The sequence below is a fragment of the Cyrtonyx montezumae genome, unplaced genomic scaffold, assembly GCF_038088225.1.
Source record: "Cyrtonyx montezumae isolate F1298 unplaced genomic scaffold, pur_monq_1.0 scaffold_4, whole genome shotgun sequence".
NCBI classification, from domain to species: Eukaryota; Metazoa; Chordata; class Aves; order Galliformes; family Odontophoridae; genus Cyrtonyx; species Cyrtonyx montezumae.
Genome location: NW_027072045.1, coordinates 14,437,772 through 14,456,522, shown reverse-complemented (window position 1 = coordinate 14,456,522; position 18,751 = coordinate 14,437,772). Strand labels below are relative to the sequence as shown.

The window sequence follows — 18,751 nt, the reverse complement described above, 5'->3', positions numbered from 1 at the left end:
GAAATAAGGAGGTGATATTGACTGATCTAATCCACGTGCTTTTGTTCTACAGTGTATAAATAATTGTGGGTTTGCAGGTCCCCATTCAGACTCTTCTGACGCTTGACAGCTCTTCCTCTGCCCACCATGGCGTTCCTGGGATTGCCCACGATCCTCGTGCTGGTCTGTATCTCATGCCTTCTCATTGCTGCATGGAGAAGTACATCGCGAAGAGGGAAACTGCCCCCTGGTCCCATGGCAATCCCCATCATTGGAAACGTTTTTCAGCTGAACCCACAGAACTTGATGGAAAGCTTTAAGGAGGTAAGACTGTCTCTTTCATTCCTGTGTTGTCTCCCTCACCTGTATTGCAGAGCCAGTCTAGACAGTCTCAGCTTAATTCACCAGGCAATGTTGATATTGCTTGGAGCAGCTGTCACACTTAAACAGAAAAGCATTTGCATGGAAGTTTACTTTTGACGTATTGTGCTGCCTATTGCAGTAACCATACGGATGACGAGTTGTGCACTGGTCTCACAGATGTACAGCAATATGCAATAGGTTTGCAGTCAAGGTGCTGAGGCTTTTGCCATATTCGCTGCACTCCTTTTGTGCCTGTCTCCTCGCTGCTGTGGCAACAGGGCCCAGCCCTGTTTTAGGGAGGGCCTTGTTCTCTTTTGTTGCCTCTGCTCCCTGGCAGCTAGGTATAATCTGCAGGGTGGGGAAGTTGTGAGTACAAGGGCTGAATCAAAGCTGTTTGAAGGTGAATTGTACTGCCTAATTTCTTCCCTAGATTCTGTCATGCATCTGTCAAACGAAAAACTGTGTGTTGCATTGCCTGCAGGAGAATAGACAGAATGTGTTTGGCTGTGGTGCCTACTCCTGAGGGGACTGTGAGGAGATGATGGTTGGTGGATAGGAAATGGCCGAGGAATTACTTGGTTTCCAGATGCTTTGAGAAGGGCTCTTACTCACCAGCAGTGCACGTTCTGGGGAAACCCCACTTATACGGAGAAAGCAGGCCTGTTGGGAAGCTCTAGGTACACAAACAGTCCCAGAGAATGAATAAGATATAACAGTTGTATGAAACACAGTGACTATGTAGTGTTCTCGTAATTGTGAGATGTCAGGCAGTAACACAACTGCACATGTCATTATGTCATTCAAATATAGATTTTCCAGTGTCATTATCAGCAACCTCCTCCTCTTCATTCTCTACAGCCTTTCTTTATCTGCCCCAAGAGGCAAAGTAATACAGCAGAATAGTTGCTCAAACCACAGTACATGTGGCAGGCTCAGAGGTGTGTGCCTGGAACAGTTGCCCATTGTAGATTACATTTGCTTGAGTCAATGCGTTTCCCAGACCTCATCTCACACACTCTTCGTACTGACTAAGGTGAGGTCTGCTGAAACAAAGCATGCTCCAAACTTCTGTGTTTCTCACAAAAATGCAGTTACAGTGCTCTAGGGATTGGTACAAAAAAGAAGAGACCTTTTGTCTGTCACTGCTGTGCAATCTGCAAATGTAGAGAAGGAAAAAAAAAACAAAAGAACTTTGATATGAAGCTGCGAACTTATTTTTACATTAATAACATTCAGATGTGGTGTTCCTTTGTTCTTGTGTTCTTCCTTCCTACAGCTCAGTGAAAAGTATGGTCCTATCTTCACAATACATTTAGGCCCCAAGAAGGTTGTGGTGCTGTATGGCTACGACATTGTGAAAGAAGCCCTAATTGATAACGGAGAAGTCTTCAGTGGAAGAGGACTACTGCCACTTTTTGAAAAAGTCTTCAAAGGCTTAGGTACATCCCTGGTAACGTTGCCATGGAAAGCTGATCGTGTCATTGCTACAGGAATCCACATGTGAGGGCAGTGGAGGATTGACTGGTGGACTTCAAATAGCACATTAATGCATAAAAATAAGGAATAAAGTATTAAAAGTGCAAGTCATTACATGGATTTAGCAGTAGGTTGAAGCCCTGGAGAACTGTTAAGGTAGTAGGCTGGCACCAGTGAGTTCCTTTCTGCTTTCATCACATTGCAAATTCTGGCTAAAATTTTGTTCACAAGATGCACCTCCAATATGTTACTGTTTTTCTTCCATTTCTAAAAATATTGGCAGCTCAGGAGCCAGCAAATGGAAATTTCTAAGCACCACAACAACACGCTAACATAGGTTGTACTAGTAACGGTCACACTCAAGATTAGGTCCTAGGCTCATTCACCAGGATAGTTCCCAGTAGAGTGTTTTTCAAGATAAATGGCTATCCCATAGCACTATTTTTCCCAAAGTGTTTTCAGTGATGATACAATGTGTGAAGGTGCATCACTGAACATGTGGATAGTTGTGTTTTCCATCTGCTTGTGGCCACATTGAGATGAGTACCTGTGGTATTTTTTATTGACAGCCCATTGTCATTTCTGTTATTCTGGAAATAAACGGTGGTGCTTTGATTGGATTGATCGAAGAGTCACATCTAAAATTGCATGAAACTTAGGGTTTAGGTCACATATAGCTGTTGTGGTAGACACATATATGAGGGGCCAGTGTGGGGGAGAAAAACCCTGTTTCCCTCATGGAGTCTCTGTTGTTCCTTCTTGTGACAGGCATTGTGACCAGCAATGGAGAGACATGGAGGCAGATCCGACGGTTTGCCCTCACCACCCTGCGTGATTTTGGGATGGGGAAGAAGGGCATTGAGGAAAGAATCCAGGAGGAAGCTCATTTTCTGGTGGAGAGGCTCAGGAACACACATGTAGGACACGGATGTGTACTGGGAAACCTTGCATATCTGCACTGAGACACTGGGGGTGTGCCACTGTACAAATCAAGGACCCAGGAATTGAGCACACAACTCCAGTTTCTGCTACTTTAACCTATACATGCATTTCTGGTAGGATGTAAATTACTATTTCTTTTAAGTACCTTCCCCGAGTGTGGTACTCCCCTGGACCACAAGCTTCCTTTTCACTGACAGCCCTCCCATGGGATGATCTGCACAGAGGAAAAAGCAGATGGACCCAATAGGATGCCAAAGTAGCACTGTTTTCCGTGAGACGCTGGAAAATTCATTCTGGATTCACACATGAATATCCCTGCTACCAATCTGAGAAAGCATGCTCAGCTGCACTGCCATTTTCCTTTCATTAATGCTGCACTGTATATGCCGCAGTGCAAGCGTCCAGCTCCGGGTCACTTTGTTACGCTTTGATAACTGTGTTCTGTGTTTGACTGTGTACCACAAAAGGCTTCACAAGCAAGGCACGTACAACTGAAAAGTCTGAAGCATTTTTACACTTAATACTAGCACTAAACACGTAGGACTACTAACCTACTAGACTTACTTAGGCTTAGCATTACTATGCTCACCCCCTTCTGACAAGACATCTGTTGAGGCTTTGCTGACCAGGAGTCATCAGCAAGGCAGAGAAGGGCTGGCTCCACTGCTGCACGGAAGAGGCTGATCTTTAATGTTATCATTTTCTCTTGCCTTCTTTTTTTAATCATTTTAAACCTTGTTATCTTGATGATTCCCATCTTCCTTCCTTACGGTACACCGTACTGCTGATCTCTCGTACTTTTGACTTTCCTGTCTTCATGGAGTCAATCTCACCTTTCCTCGCTTTTTTTTTAAAATTATTTTATTAGAATATCCTGCTGCCATGCTATCAAAACTCAACATTTGATCTCACATATCTGAACATCTAGGAGAGAGTTATACAGCTGAGGTTACGCCAGTAGATCTTGTAAAGAGGTGCCGTAGCCTAAAGACATGGCTAATGCAAGGTGGTTAGAAGTTTCATTGCATTTTGGTGGGACTCTGCAGGCAGTCTTAATCAACAGTATGTCCTGCCATGAGACGTGTCAGCTGAAGAGGAAACAAGCCACTCAGAACAGCATTATAGAGGATGAATGGGACAAAAGAGGTACATAAACATCTCAAACAGGAAAATCAGTCAATTCCACGTAATGAAGAACCAACTGGATAAGCCTCTCTCTGTCTTCTTAAAGGACTGCACTAATCTGGGCATCACGTGGATGCAAAAATTCCCAGTAGGTGTCAGGGGAACAGATGAGGATTGAAGTACTGAAAGCAAGTGACATATTTTGTTATTGCAGATAAACCTTTCAACCCTGGTACATTCTTAACACATGCTGTTTCCAACATCATCTGCTCCATTGTATTTGGGGATCGGTTTGACTATGAGGACAAGAAATTTCTCAGTCTAATTGAAATGCTGAGTGAAAATGAAAAGTATCAGACCAAAATACAAGTACAGGTTTGTGCAGTCTCATTTCATTAATAAATGTATTAAGGGTTGTGGCTTTAAAAAGAATATTTATTCATGTTACTCATTTTTCATTGGGATTATTGTCCCTGTGAATTTTGATGGCCAGAATGTCAGTTAAATGGCCAATTCCTATTGTTGTTTCTCTTCTGTATTTTTAATTTATGAACATCCCATTGTTTGTCCAAAGAAGGAAATGATTGCAAAAGTAGCTCATGTGAAGTCTTTCCTTGATTATAGTGAAACCATGATGCAAAAGGCATTAAATTCTATTTGAATAACAGAAACAGTTCCAAAACATTTCTTCCTTCTCAAAGTAACAGTTAAGGGAAGAATTAATTCCAAGCACTTTAACCAGAGTATGTTTTTCCCTCCTTTTATTATTACAGCTCTACAATTTCTTCCCAACCATCATGGATTATTTGCCTGGGCCGCATAAAACTCTAATAAAAAGCATTGACGATGTGGATGACTTTATTTCTGAGATTGTAAGAGCACACCAGAAATCCATCGATCCCAGCTGCCCACGAGACTTTATTGATGCATTTATCAACAAAATGGAGCAGGTAATGTAAGAGTGAGGAAAAGCTTTTTGGATGACAGGAAAATTAGCTCTTGAATCCTTGCATCTTCTCCCAGTTGTAGCAGAGTGCTGGGCTTTTGCAAATACAGAGGGAAATTTGTTTTTCTTGGCAATTTCTTTCGATCCCCTCCATTTTCCTCTTAAAGGTTTTTAAGAGCAGCACTAACAATGGCATGCAGCACTGGCCAGAGCTAGGAAAGCTGTAAACCAATCTCATGATGGAATTCAATGTCAATAGAAGAACTGTTATTCCTGATGTCCTGAGAAGTGCTGTATTTTTGAAAAGACATGAGGTGTGTCTAACATACAGTATAGGCACAAATCTTCCTTTGTAGAAAAGCTTCTTATCATTTTTGCTCAAGAATTCTGCCAAATTTCCCTCCAGGAGAAAGGGAACTCGCATTTCACTGTTGAGTCCTTGACCAGAACCACACTTGACTTGTTCCTTGCGGGAACTGGGACAACCAGCACCACACTGAGATTCGCACTGCTGATTCTCCAGAAAATACCCAGAGATTGAAGGTGAGAGGAAAGGGAATATCCGCTTGAAAATATATTCTAATCCATGGGTTCAATGAGGTGTGTTTGCATTACTCCCACTGGTGGCAACAGTCCCTAATAGCAGAGATGTCTGTCAGTCTTCACTTTACTTCCACAAGTGAGCCATCAGTACCAGGTACGTTCATATACTCTTGGGGGTGGGGAGTGAAAAAGCAAGCTTTGCTGCAAGCGTGAGGAAAGCTTTAGGGAAACAGCCCATTCAATTTGCTTTTTCCCTAACAGAGAAAATACAAAAGGAGATTGACAGTGTGGTTGGCCGAGACCGAAGCCCCTGCATGGCAGACAGGAGCCAGTTGCCGTACACGGATGCCGTGATCCATGAAATCCAGAGATTCATTGATTTCATTCCCCTTAACCTACCACGTACTGTGACACAGGACACCAAGCTCAGAGACTATATCATCCCCAAGGTCTGTTTCTGGGAGAAATTATAACCTCTTGAAAACAGTGATGCGCTAAAATAGATGTGTTCTCCTTTAGCTTCAAACACACTGGAATGCAATACAGAATCTGAATAACTTGGTTTTGGAGGGGATTCTGTAAATTATTACATCCATTGTATTTGGAAAAAGTTTTTCCATTCTCTGAATGAAGAAAGACATCAAGCTTCCAGTTTTTGTCATACAAATGTAAACTATCAAAGTTCTCATTTATTTGAAAGCAATATTAAATAGTTTAACCAAGCTTGTTGTTAAAATCCATTACAGAACTTCCTTGCCATACTTACAGAAGGAATTTTTTATTTAATAACTGCTAGTTTTAAACTGCCTATTCGTTGCCTACTCAGACAAAACGTGCTGTGTTATCTTCCTGCAGGAGTAGTTAAGGACCATGAATCATTTATTATTAACATTATCTGTCCAGCTGTTCTCCTTTGTGTAGGCAAAGAGCACTTCTAACTTTATTCTAGTATAAGTGAACTTCACAGAGATTCAATTGAGCAGTTTTCTACGTCACCAGGTTTTTCGTAACACATGCATGTGCAGAGTTAGGTGTTCAGAGGCCGTAGCTCAGCTAAGTTTTGAGATGATCCTATCCTTCTGATCTGTGTGATACTGAAGGAGTCTGATAAAGCTGAAAAGATAATTTACTGTTCATTGTACTAGAAAACCAAAATTGCTCATACTGCATGTCTTCCAGCTTTCCTCATGACATTTTCACACTGCCAATTCTGACTGACAGTGGAACATTAAGGGACCACAGAACGGTTAAACCAAAACTGTGCTCACGTATTCAACTCTGAGAACTGGTGGATGGGACATGACTTTGGCAGATTTCCAGTTTAATTTTCTTCACTTTATGCTATTTCAGGACACTATGATATTTCCCTTTGCTGTCTCCCATTCTGCAAGACTGCAAGGAATTTCCAAACCCAGAAAAATTTGACCCTGGACACTTCCTGAATGCAAATGGGACTTTCAGGAAGAGTAATTACTTCATGCCATTTTCTACAGGTAAAAGAGCTCTTTCTATGTCCGATCCTAGACTATCTTCACCTAGAACCTCTTCAAGGATTTCAGTGATTCTGTCATCACAATCTAAAAAGTGATGTCTGGAGATCTGCTGATCTTCCAGACAGTTCTATCCCATGTACTACAGTTTCAGTTTACCTCCTTTTCTTTCCAAGTACAAGAGCTCCTCCAGTGCATTCTACAAGAAAAGGTGCATGAAGTGGAACTCATAGCCATGCACTTCTCTCTCCAAACTAGCCATAAAACAGCAGAAGTGGAAAAGCCTTTAAACTGCATTGGCCACCTGGTACTCTCACATTGTTCAGACCTTAGTTTAAATCAGTTCACTTCCCCAGAAGGATGCAGGGCTGCCTGCCCATTCTGAGAATCAGAACTTTTGTGGCAAAGGGATTAAAATAAGCTACCAGCAAAAGTTCTCCACCATCACCTCCTATTTTTTCATTCTTTCTTGCAGGAAAGCGCATCTGTGCAGGAGAAGGTCTGGCCCGGATGGAGATATTCCTATTTCTAACATCCATCCTGCAGAACTTTACTTTGAAACCTCCCATAGACCGCAAGGACATTGATATTTCTCCAATAGTCTCCTCTGTGGGAAAGATACCCCGACCTTATGAGGTCTCTTTTGTTCCACGTTCTTGAAGTGAAGAAATCTCCCAACTCTCATATTCATGAGAAACTCTTCTGGAATGACAATCTTTGCCCAGCCTGACAAGACTGCAACACTCAGATCATTTGCTAGGTTCTCTGTGGACATAGGAGTTTTGCTTTTATAGAAAAGTAATTGCATGCTGCTTTTATAATCAGCACAGCCAAGTCAAAAGAAAAGCAGAATAGGTGATTGCATAGGGAAGGTGACAATTCTCTGGGGAGAACGATAGAGGCTCTCCTTTGCACTTATGTCACCTGTTAAGGTTCCTGTTTGTTTCCTGGTGTGTCAAGGTGTGAGGGCTCTGAGAACTCTTCCGCTGCTGCTGCTGCCCTTGTCACCTGATCCACTCAACAGAGTAGGAAAAGATGCTTGCACTGTATGGATTTCGTAGTCACTGCTTCAGGCACACCTCTCTGCATTTTCAGTTTGCTTGTGACCTATTTGTAAAGGAAATCATAAAGCAGCATGGAAGCATTTCCTTCTGTCAGATTATGACCATCTACTGCATTCTTGCCCCAGTACATATCATCGCTAATAGTGTGGATCAAGTCAATCTGGTGGTTGGGCAAATAGGTCCTCTCTTCTGTAATTATAATGAAGGTCTGCAAAAATAAAATTTATACTGCAAATTAAAGAAATTATGCACCAAATCGTTTTCCTGACATACTAGGAAGACGTGCTCCAGTGGAAAACCTTTCTCCACTAAGCTTAGGACTCTCACGTGCTGTCCACAGTAGGTACATATCTGACTGTTTCTTTTCACTCACTCATAAGAAATGCATCATGGCTTTAAGAAAAGAAGCTTTAAGGACAGCAAGCACTGGCCTAAAATGATCACTGCTGAACACACTTCACAGCTCCTCAGGTGATGCAATGCAAGGCAAAGGCAAAGGCAAAGGCAAAGGCAAAGGCAAAGGCAAAGGCAAAGGCAAAGGCAAAGGCAAAGGCAAAGGCAAAGGCAAAGGCAAAGGCAAAGGCAAAGGCAAAGGCGAGTTTGGAATGTGAAAGAAACAATTTTACTCCTTGCAGAACAAGATAGGAACAGCACGCTTGCCTGAAAAGTGCTGTCTCTGTCCCTGAAATGCTTTGCCTTAAATTGAATTGAATCTGGAAATTCTCTGCTGTCATACAGGATTTGTTTCAATGCAGGGAATACATCAGCATCCTAAATAGTACACACTGAGAATGAGTAACCAAGTACACGAAGATGAAGTTGTCAAAACCTTCCCAAGAAATATGGATTTGACTTACCTGATTTCTTGTTTATTGCAGGAACCTCTGTTCCCTACTGCCATATGGCCTCTGCTTCTCCATGACAGTGTATAACCAGTGTCCTGACAATAGCAAACATTAAGGCTTCTAGCTCAGCTTAGGCTCTGTATTGGAGGGCGGAAGCTTCTCCCTTATTCTGTGACTGACCTATCAATTAACTTTACATGAGACTGCTTTCTTAAATTTCCCTATCATGGTCTTCTCACATCTCAGGTTATTATAGCCTTAATAAAGTCCCTGTGTATTAGGACAAATAACATTGATTATCAGTAAATGGCTTTCACCAGATTTGGTATCCACTACTTTGCTTCTTGGACGTGACATAAACACCTCCACCTCCAACGTTAGTTAAGCACATGCACATCTTATATTCACGTTAGTTAAGCACATGCACATCTTATATTCACAATCAAGAAAGATGGCTGCATGGACAACTTTAACCCAAGCTGAAGACAATTCCACCAGAAGGCTTCTCGAGCTCTTCTCTTTTGGGATACTAATATCTTGCTGATTTATTGCGAATTCCATAAGGGGAAAAGAGTTTCTTCTGCACCTCTTCCAGCAGACAAACTTCAAGCTCTGAACACAATCACATTCAGAACATATGGAACTGACTTTAGGGAGGAGGTGCAGTCTGAGCCATGTATGTTTGGTTGTAGAATGGGGGATATTCAGAGGTTCAAATGAGTAGAATCACTGAACCTCCTGTACGACAGAGTTTGTATCATGCAGTTAGTTTTAATCAGCTGAAGAGGGCCTTTCTGAGCTTATACATTGTCAGTTGGTGAGCTGGTTCATCGTCGTTTTTCTTTGTGTTCCTTATGAACTATTCACATGTTTATTCAGGTACAGTCAGTGAGTATTTTTCATTCCTTCGTTTCTGTTTTGTCGGCTCTAATGTGTCAGAGCAGGAAAGAATGGTGATTTTTTCTGTACTATCAGTCCTCTTGTTTCTTGGGGATTGTAAGCCTTAATACAAGCTGTGTGTGAGACAGCTCTGCATTTCGGGATGCATGCCTGGGAGCAGGTGGGCAAAGCTGCTGCATTCATTCCACAAGTTGATCTTTTAGGCACACATAAGCATAAACAAATTGGTTAGGGCACAGCCACAGGTTCAGCTACAAAGCTGAAGCAAAGGTAGAAGCCTTTGATTACTACCTATCCTGCTCCACAACTCTAGGTTTTCTTAAAGCTTTTGTTAATATATGAAAAGGAGTCACCAAAAAAAAAAAAAAAAAAAAAAAAAACCTACCCAAAGTAATTCTCAGAGGAAAATGCATGGCACTAGTGAATTATGAGAATTAGCTATAGATGAAAACCATCACAGTAAAAAAGGCACCAGGTAGTTCACAGTATATTTTTTTTCTTTCTTTTTCTTTTCCTTTTCTTTTCCTTTTTCTTTTTCTTTTTCTTTTTCTTTTTCTTTTTCTTTTTCTTTTTCTTTTTCTTTTTCTTTTTCTTTTTCTTTTTCTTTTTCTTTTTCTTTTTCTTTTTTCTTTTTCTTTTTCTTTTCCTTTTCTTTCTTTCTTTTCCTTTTTCTTTTTCTTTTTCTTTTTCTTTTTCTTTTTCTTTTCTTTTTCTTTTTCTTTTTCTTTTCCTTTTTCTTTTTCTTTTTTCTTTTCTTTTTCTTTTTCTTTTTTTTTCCTTTTTCTTTTTCTTTTTCTTTTTCTTTTCCTTTTTCTTTTTCTTTTTCTTTTTCTTTTTCTTTTTCTTTTTCTTTTTCTTTTCCTTTTTCTTTTTCTTTTTCTTTTTCTTTTTCTTTTTCTTTTTCTTTTTCTTTTTCTTTTTCTTTTTCTTTTTCTTTTTCTTTTTCTTTTTCTTTTTCTTTTTCTTTTTCTTTTTCTTTTTTTTTCTTTTTTCTTTTTCTTTTTCTTTTTCTTTTTCTTTTTCTTTTCTTTTTCCTTTTCCTTTTTCTTTTCTTTTTCCTTTTCCTTTTCTCTTTTCCTTTCCTTTCCTTTTCCTTTTCCTTTTCCTTTTCCTTTTTCTTTTCCTTTTCCTTTCCTTTTCCTTTTCCTTTTCCTTTTCCTTTTCCTTTTCCTTTTCCTTTTCCTTTTCCTTTTCCTTTTCCTTTTCCTTTTTCTTTTTCTTTTTTTCCAACACGCAATTTAGAAACTCAGAAGTGGCTCAGAATATGCCTGAGAAGGACTTTTCTGGAGAACCTGTGGATGAGGTACCCAATAGAGAGGGAGTGCATTGCCATCCACAACTGATAAGTGTCTGGACAAATACAATTTAACTCAAAAAATACACCCTTACTATTAGAAATACAGTACAGTCCCAAGTTTCTCAATTGCTGGACCAGGTTCTTCTTAATGTGCACCACTGCACCCACCAAATCCTGCAATCTCTCTCCATCTCTTCTGTAGTTTAAAGCAAGTTATTCTTCAGATGTAGTTACTACGTTTCTTATGAAGGGCAAAGCAGGTAACTTTGCTCAGGAGGCAACTTCTCTGTTTCAGACATCTTTCTCCATGCAGACTAAAAAGACAAGGAGACAAACAATGCAAACTGTAAGGAAATGGTTGTGGATCCCAAGGCTTCCGCTGCAACATGAAACAGGGATGCAGGATCAAAGGAGGGCTTGATGCTGCATCCTGGAAGTCTCACTTGGCGTATAAGGTAAAGAAACAAAACAAAACAGTCAAAAACAATCAGTAGCTCTTACTTTCTCTGGATTAAGCATAACAGTTAGCTAAAATCAGTAGATACTGGCAAACTTGGATGAACTGCTTTATCTCTTAACTTTTTGTGACCTCAGTCAAAGTTCCACTGTAATATCAGAAAGCAGGGACATACATTAATCATTAACAAATCTATCTTTAACGAAACACATCATACTATTATAGAATGTTTGTTCTCCACTTCTTGTTTGGTTTTTCTTGTTTGGTTTATTTTCCTTGTATGTTTGCTGTCCAGTGCACATATTCACACCTGTAACACTGCATATATGACATATGTAGCTGCAGGCCAGTACTGAATAACTTTTGTCCAGTTGGATAACTTTTAACATCTCCACTTAAACACAGAGTTCCAGGTTAAAAAGTATACTCTAAGGAGCAGAAGAGGTATTTTTAGCAGTTGAACACCTTGTAGTTTCCACTAGTGATTTAAGACCCAATTCTGAATTATTTTTTTTTTACATCTACACGAAGTACTATTCTGACACTTGGATCCAACTTCTGAAGAACCTGTTAGAGTAGCTGGGCAGAATTGCCTCAGGGGTACCAGGGAAAAATCCTCATCTGGATTTGACCTCTTACATTTCTGCTTAAAGAGCTATGCTTGCTGTACTTGCTAGGCTGCTTTATCCCCTGGTTAGCAGTTAACAGTTCAACCTGTCAAGAACTGTTTCAATTTCAAAGCAATTGCACAGATCACTTCAGAGCTCTTCATAGATCTTCAGAGCTCCAGGAGTTTTTCACACTTGTAATTTTAAAACAACATTGCTTCTTTCTTTTTTCTTTTTCTTCTTTTTCTTTTTCTTTTTCTTTCCCTTTTTCTTTTTCTTTTCTTTTTCTTTTCTCTCTTTTTCTTTTTTACTTTTCCCTTTTCTCTTCCTTTCCTTTTTTTCTTTTTTCTTCTTTCCTTTCTTCTTTCCTTTCTCCTTCCCTTCCCTTCCCTTCCCTTCCCTTCTGTTCCCTTCCCTCCCCTTCCCTTCCCTTCCCTTCCCTTCTTTACTTTTTTCTTTTTCTCTTTTCTTTCCTTTCTTTCCTTTTTTCCTTTTTTCCTCTTTTCTTTTCTGTAGAAAAGCAAGACTTTCAGCACAATACTGGTCCTTAGTTTTCCTTAACTGCTTTCTCTTATACAAGTTTTCTCTGCTGAAACATCGCCCTCTTGTGGCTGTCTTGCAAATCTGTCACACAAGACAAGAAGCAGAGAAATGCTGCATTACTTTTCTTTGAACATTTCTGTGCCTTGATCGTATAGATTCCCACACTCTCCAATAGCATGTAAGTTTGTACGTGGTGAAAGGACCTCACATCAACCACCAAATGCATCCATGAGTGGAAAAAAAAACATGGCTAAGTCACCGGTTCTAATAAAATATACAACTGTCACTGAAGCATATTTAAACCTATTCTTCAGCCTCACTGTAAAGACAAACCAGATGCTGGACCCCTAACTATACAGAGGTTGCACGGGGAAGGCTAGGAAGCTCCATGTGCACTCAGCACTCTCCAGGGTGAGGTAAGTGTAGAGGATGGTTGGACTAGATGATCTTGTAGGTCCTTTCCAACCTAATGAACCTATGAAACTATGAACCTAGGGAATGAGATATTACTTGCATGTGACCATATTTATCTGACCACTGCCACTGCCCTGACCCTGAAGAGTGAGAAAGAGTACCTGCTAATTCCAGCTGCATGGATGCTCTTAGAGGGCACTTAACCCAGTTTCAGCAGTGACACTGACAGCGTCCTCAGTTTTCAGACGTCTCTCTGGAGATTTGAGAGGCGTTGCTCAGCACTTACAGCTAGTACATGTGTACTCCAGAGTGGTGTTCTGCAGTCACAATCTGTTTAATCACAAACTTCCAGTTCTCTGCCAAGCAGAGGACAGACCTTACCTTATTGCACCTGAGAACATGCTCTTGCTTGGCTAGCAAGTCTATCTCCACGCGCAGTATCTTGTGCGCAAACAGGGCACAATACATATCTAAAGTCTGTGTTAGGAAAACTTCCAGCTTGGTTGCCGTAACATCCAAGGTTGGCAATGGCAGTATCACCTGCTGCACAGCCCTAGGCAACCTGCTCCAGGTGACCATGCTTGAGCAGGGTGTTAGAGAATTGACTTTGAGATCCCTCCAACCTCAACCGTTCTGTGATTGTGCACAATACGGGAAGAAAGGCTGGCACGGGGTGAGCTTTTACACTGAGCAAAGATTAAGGGTGATACACTTAACTGTCTTCTGTATTGTTTCAATTTTTTAAGCAAGACTAGTAGCTCTAAAATATTTTCTTCCATTGCATGCCTCCCCGTGGTGCCAACAGCTGCCTCACTGGATCCAAGGCAGCCACAGTAGGGAAGCACTGAAGGATGCACATAAAAAACAGAGCGGAGAGCAGCACAGTCTTTCATGGTCTGTTCAGGAGGTTAGGCAGCCAGGCTGCTAAAATGATCCTGATGACAGAGGATTCTTACAGAGTTTCAGCATTTCAAGTGTAATGAGGACAGTATGTATTAAGGAAAATGGGATAGTGACTGCAATGCATCTGAAATACAGTGGGGCGGACCTGTATTCAGTTCTGTACCCAACTTGGATCTGTGCAGTTTGTCTCCACAGGGTCTAAGGACATTGAACACATTTGAAAAGGGAGCTGACTTGCACATAATTGCCAGCATGCTGCCATTACAGTATGGAGTCTGTGTCATTTTCCATTCTGTATCCAGTACTCGATTGGCAGGTTATCTGACAGAGGACTTTATTTGTCTTGCTGCCTAGTGATAGGACAAGTCACTATTTAATATACACATACCTGCCACATCACATGGACAAGAACACAATGTTCTACACAGCTCTACATGGCAATACTGGAGTGCAAAGTCAGTACTTGTACTGTCCTCTACTGCAACCCCAGCTTCAACTAGTCTGGGTCAACAGGTATAAAAAAGACCCAAATTTTGGCTGAACATTTCTGTTCAGTAAAAAGGTTTCTGTTAAAATTTGCGATTTGAGCACTGTTCAGCTGGTAAAAGAGTTTTCTCTGCTGGGCTTGCCTCTTCAAAAATGAATAGGATTAAAAATGCAGAAGCTTCTTTGGGAAAGTAGAGAAAGGATGTATTAAGTTGTAGATGTATTGCTCTCCATCGGATATGAAATAGACACACATGTTCCACTTTCAGTTCTGCTTCTCTTCCTGTCTTTCTTCACTTACACCTCCCCCATACTACTTACAAGAATCTGCAGAACAGAAAAATACCAGACAATGTTCCGGCTGCCGATACACTAAAGCTTTGGAAAAATATCTGCACTAATCAGGGACTTCATTAAGCCACTAATTCACCAATGTCAGTGTTGTCAGCAGCCTAGCAACATGTAAGTCATGGAGTGCCAGTTTTGTCAGATATTGTAAGATAGTTTACACAAACAACACAACAGAGTTCCTTAAGAGAAAATGAAAAGAAACAGATATTTACTTGCAGGACAGCACTGCAATGCCTTACCTGTCAGTTCACCTGTTAAATAAGTGGCCATTTTGCTGAACATATCTTTACAGAGCTCATTGATGTCTGCTTCTGCTGGTTCCTTAGCTTCCCCTGCTGTTTCAACAGCAGGATCCTCTGATCAGAGTACAGACATCACAGGGTCAAGGGAAATCAATGAGTACAGACATAGATAACAAAAATTAAAGTGACCCACTGTTTTTTTTACGTTGACTAGACCTACTTCCCATACAAACTGTTTCCTTTACACTGAAAGATAACAAACGACCTGGTACTCTCACATTGTTCAGAACACTGAGACCTTAGATTAAATCAGTTCACTTCCCCAGAAGGATGCAGGGCTGCCTGCCCTTTCTGAGTAATTGGAACTTTTGTGGCAAAGGGGTTAAAATATGCTACCAGCAAAAGTTCTCCACCATCACCTCCTATTTTTTCATTCTTTCTTGCAGGAAAGCGCATCTGTGCAGGAGAAGGTCTGGCTCGGATGGAGATATTCCCATTTCTAACATCCATCCTGCAGAACTTTACTTTGAAGCCTCCCATAGACCGCAAGGACATTGATATTTCTCCAGTTGTCACCTCTGAAGGAAAGATACCCCAACCTTATGAGGTCCCTTTTGTTCCACGTTAGTGAAGTGAAGAAATCTCCCAACTCTCATATTTCGATGCAGGGAATACATCAGCATCCTAAATAGTACACACTGAGAATGAGTAACCAAGTACACGAAGATGAAGTTGTCAAAACCTTCCCAAGAAATATGCATTTGAGTTACCTGATTTCTTGTTTATTGCAGGAACCTCTGTTCCCTACTGCCATATGGCCTCTGCTTCTCCATGACAGTGTATAACCAGTGTCCTGACAATAGCAAACATTAAGGCCTCTAGCACAACTCTGGCTCTACATTGGAGGGTGGATGTTGTTCAGATGTCACAGCCAGTAAAAAGGCCTAAACTTCCTTGCCCTTTAAGAGATCAAGTGTGGACATAGCAATTTGCTGCACATTCTAAATGACAGAAGAGTAGAAGTCATGCCATTGGCTTGGTCTTGAGTCAATGAAGTTATGTTTTGGGTCCTATGAGTTTGGACACAAATAATTAACCAAACCATTTGTGCTTGTCTGTCAAACAGCATTTCTGCAATCACCTGAAAAATGACAAGGTCTGCTTCTTATCTTCAGTACTACCTACATAGCACATTACAAGTAGGCATGTTTTGAAAATTGTTGAACGATGAAGGTATCGTTGAATCTTAATACATGTGGTCATGGCACAGCTTTAGTCTTGTCACACAGAAGTTGACATTGTGATTTTCTACAAGAAGTGAAAAATAACCCTACCTGAAAATGGTAAGGTTTTATCAGCAGATATGTAATTCTCATCAGAATAGACGTGATGGTTTAGACAGGCTAATCTGCTTAATGAGAATGTTCAAGGAAATAATGTATTTTATTGTAAGGACACAGGAACCTGAGGATGGGTGCACTGCATCGTGTCAACAGTCAAGTCAGATCAGAAACCTATCTGAGATTGGCTGAAAATGAGGTCCCAGGAAATAGCATCATGGCAGCCACAGAGGAATTGCTTTTTGATTGTTCTCCAGTGCCCAGAGACCTGGGCATTTTTTAGTATCCTCAGTGGATTTTTCTGCTATGACGTTGCCTGATCACTTCTGAACACATATAAACTTAACATCTACATCCTGCCTAATGGTGTTCTGTAGCTCATGATCTGAGAAGAATGTCATCTCTTTCCCCATATAAATGTTGCCAGTCACAGAATCACAGAATTGTAGTGGTTGGAAGGGATCACCAGAGATCATCCAGTCTAAACCCCCTCCCAAAGCAGCTCCCTAGCCCAGGTTGCACAGGTAGGCATCCAGGCGGGTCTTGACCATCTCCAGAGGAGACTCCACCGCCTCTCTGTGCAGCTGTGCCAGTGCTCCGTCACTGCACTGTGAAGAAGTTCTATTGCACATGTGTGGAACTTCCCATGCAATGGCTTGTGGCCGTTTCCCCACGTCCTACCACCACACACTGCTGAGAAGAGTCCAGCCTTGTCCCTTTGCCTCCTGCTCCTTAGATATTTATAGACGTGGCTCAGATGCCCTCTGAGTTTTCTTTTTTCAAGGCTGAACGTATCCAGGTCTGTGAGCAATTCCTCATAAGAGAGGTGTTCAGTGCCCTTTATCAGTCACTGCTTAAGTGTTTTGTAACATCATGCAGAAGGCCATAAAGCTGAGGGGAGCTGGCCTGGGGGCAGTCACTGTTCAGGAGTTGCTGGCTGTTGGTTGGTGGAGGGTGTGACCTTGTGTTGCTGATGGTTGTGAGTCAGCAGGCAGTTATATTATTGCTGTACATTGGTCAGCAGGTGGAGACTAATTGCTGTGCTCCTATTCTTATTGTTACCATTGCACTTTTGTTTCCGTTTTCCTCATCTGTCTTGGTAATATGTTTTGATCTCAACCAACAAATCCTGTTCTGTCTCCTGTCTCCTCCCACATCCCACCTGGGGGGAGAAAGTGAACATTTGTGTGGTCTTCAGCAGCATGACAGTTTAAACCACAACAGGTTGTTTTTCTTTTGGGCATTGTCAGCAGTGTGTGATGACACAACAACGGGAAATGGCCACAAACTGAAGCATACAAAGTTCCTCACAAATGTGCGGGGGAACTTTGTCACAGTAATGGTGACAGCTGCATACTCCTCATGTGCATCTCCTTCCTCATTAAAGCACAACAAACACGCAGTTGTGTCTCAGCATTTGAATCTCAGTAAACGGATCTAGTTTCAAGTTCTTGTGGTATATATGGGATTGGTTAAGGTTTAATCTGTGTAAAACTGTTCTTAGACCCTTTGAAAATCCAGCACATTTGACATGCCATCATTGGCTAGGAGGGATATATTCTGAAGCTGTAAATGTTTGTATCTGGATAGTTTCTTCACTGGGCAAGATTTTGAAGTCTTGATCCTGAAGATTATTTGAAAAAAAAAAAAAACAACAATGAAAATTGTCACTTCTATATACATGAGGAAGAGGAGTGGGAAGTGTACATTTTGTGTGAGGTATCCTGTTATATTTTAAATAACTACTATGAATAAAACCAACCAATCATTCCATCATTCCCTTATCAGAATGCCATTAACTTTTACCAATCATCAGATCTCTTCTGGATCTTCCAATAGTTTCTTAAAACATCACACAGTAAAGGAGGTCACAGGCTGCTAGAGGGCTCTGTGGTTTGTGGATATCTTGTCAAATCCTCATGCAAATGCTGTGGACAATGTTGATTACCTAAAACAGATTAGGACAAGTGAAGTTTATTCCTCAGAAATCAGCATGCTTGACCTCAGAACAATGTCATTGTTCCATTCCAGAAGTGGAGGTGAAATACCTAGGAAAAAACTTGCAATGATGCCCTCATTTCATCTACAGCTCCCTTCACTGCTCCCGCCCATTGGAGAGGCTGGCAGGAGTCCCCCTGCACAACAGGGGAGACAACAACAGCAAGAGCTGAAGCATACGTTCAGCAGCTAGGATCTAATATTTCTCCATTTTGTGTTCATTTGGCAGCATTAGACCATGATTAGTACCATATGAATGATTGCCCAAAGGAGCACAAGCCTTACGTGTAAAACATTCAGAGTTAACCACGAGTTCAGACCAGTTTGCTCATTCTTATCTTGAGCAGATTAAGTAATCTCCTATGTCAGCAGAAATAAGGAGGTGATATTGACTGATCTAATCCACGTGCTTTTGTTCTACAGTGTATAAATAATCGTG

The 18,751-nt window shown here is 41.0% G+C and overlaps 1 protein-coding gene and 1 long non-coding RNA gene across 2 annotated transcripts; one reads left to right on the top strand and one right to left on the bottom strand.

Moving 5' to 3' along the window:
* The first annotated feature begins 77 nt into the window (after nt 1-77).
* On the top strand, nt 78-8,172 carry LOC136055000 (cytochrome P450 2H2-like). Its single transcript, XM_065746583.1, is given in 12 exon segments — nt 78-303; nt 1,619-1,781; nt 2,587-2,735; nt 2,916-2,919; nt 4,100-4,260; nt 4,659-4,835; nt 5,238-5,351; nt 5,353-5,374; nt 5,636-5,823; nt 6,725-6,736; nt 6,738-6,867; nt 7,340-8,172. Coding segments are annotated over 12 exon segments (1,482 nt in total). The 5' UTR covers nt 78-126; the 3' UTR covers nt 7,525-8,172.
* Nucleotides 8,173-12,536: 4,364 nt separating this feature from the next.
* Nucleotides 12,537-15,169, bottom strand: LOC136054709 (uncharacterized). Its single transcript, XR_010622766.1, has 2 exons — nt 14,972-15,169; nt 12,537-12,659 (listed from the first exon to the last, which is right to left on the bottom strand). It is a non-coding gene; the product is annotated as an uncharacterized LOC136054709 (long non-coding RNA).
* Nucleotides 15,170-18,751: the final 3,582 nt, after the last annotated feature.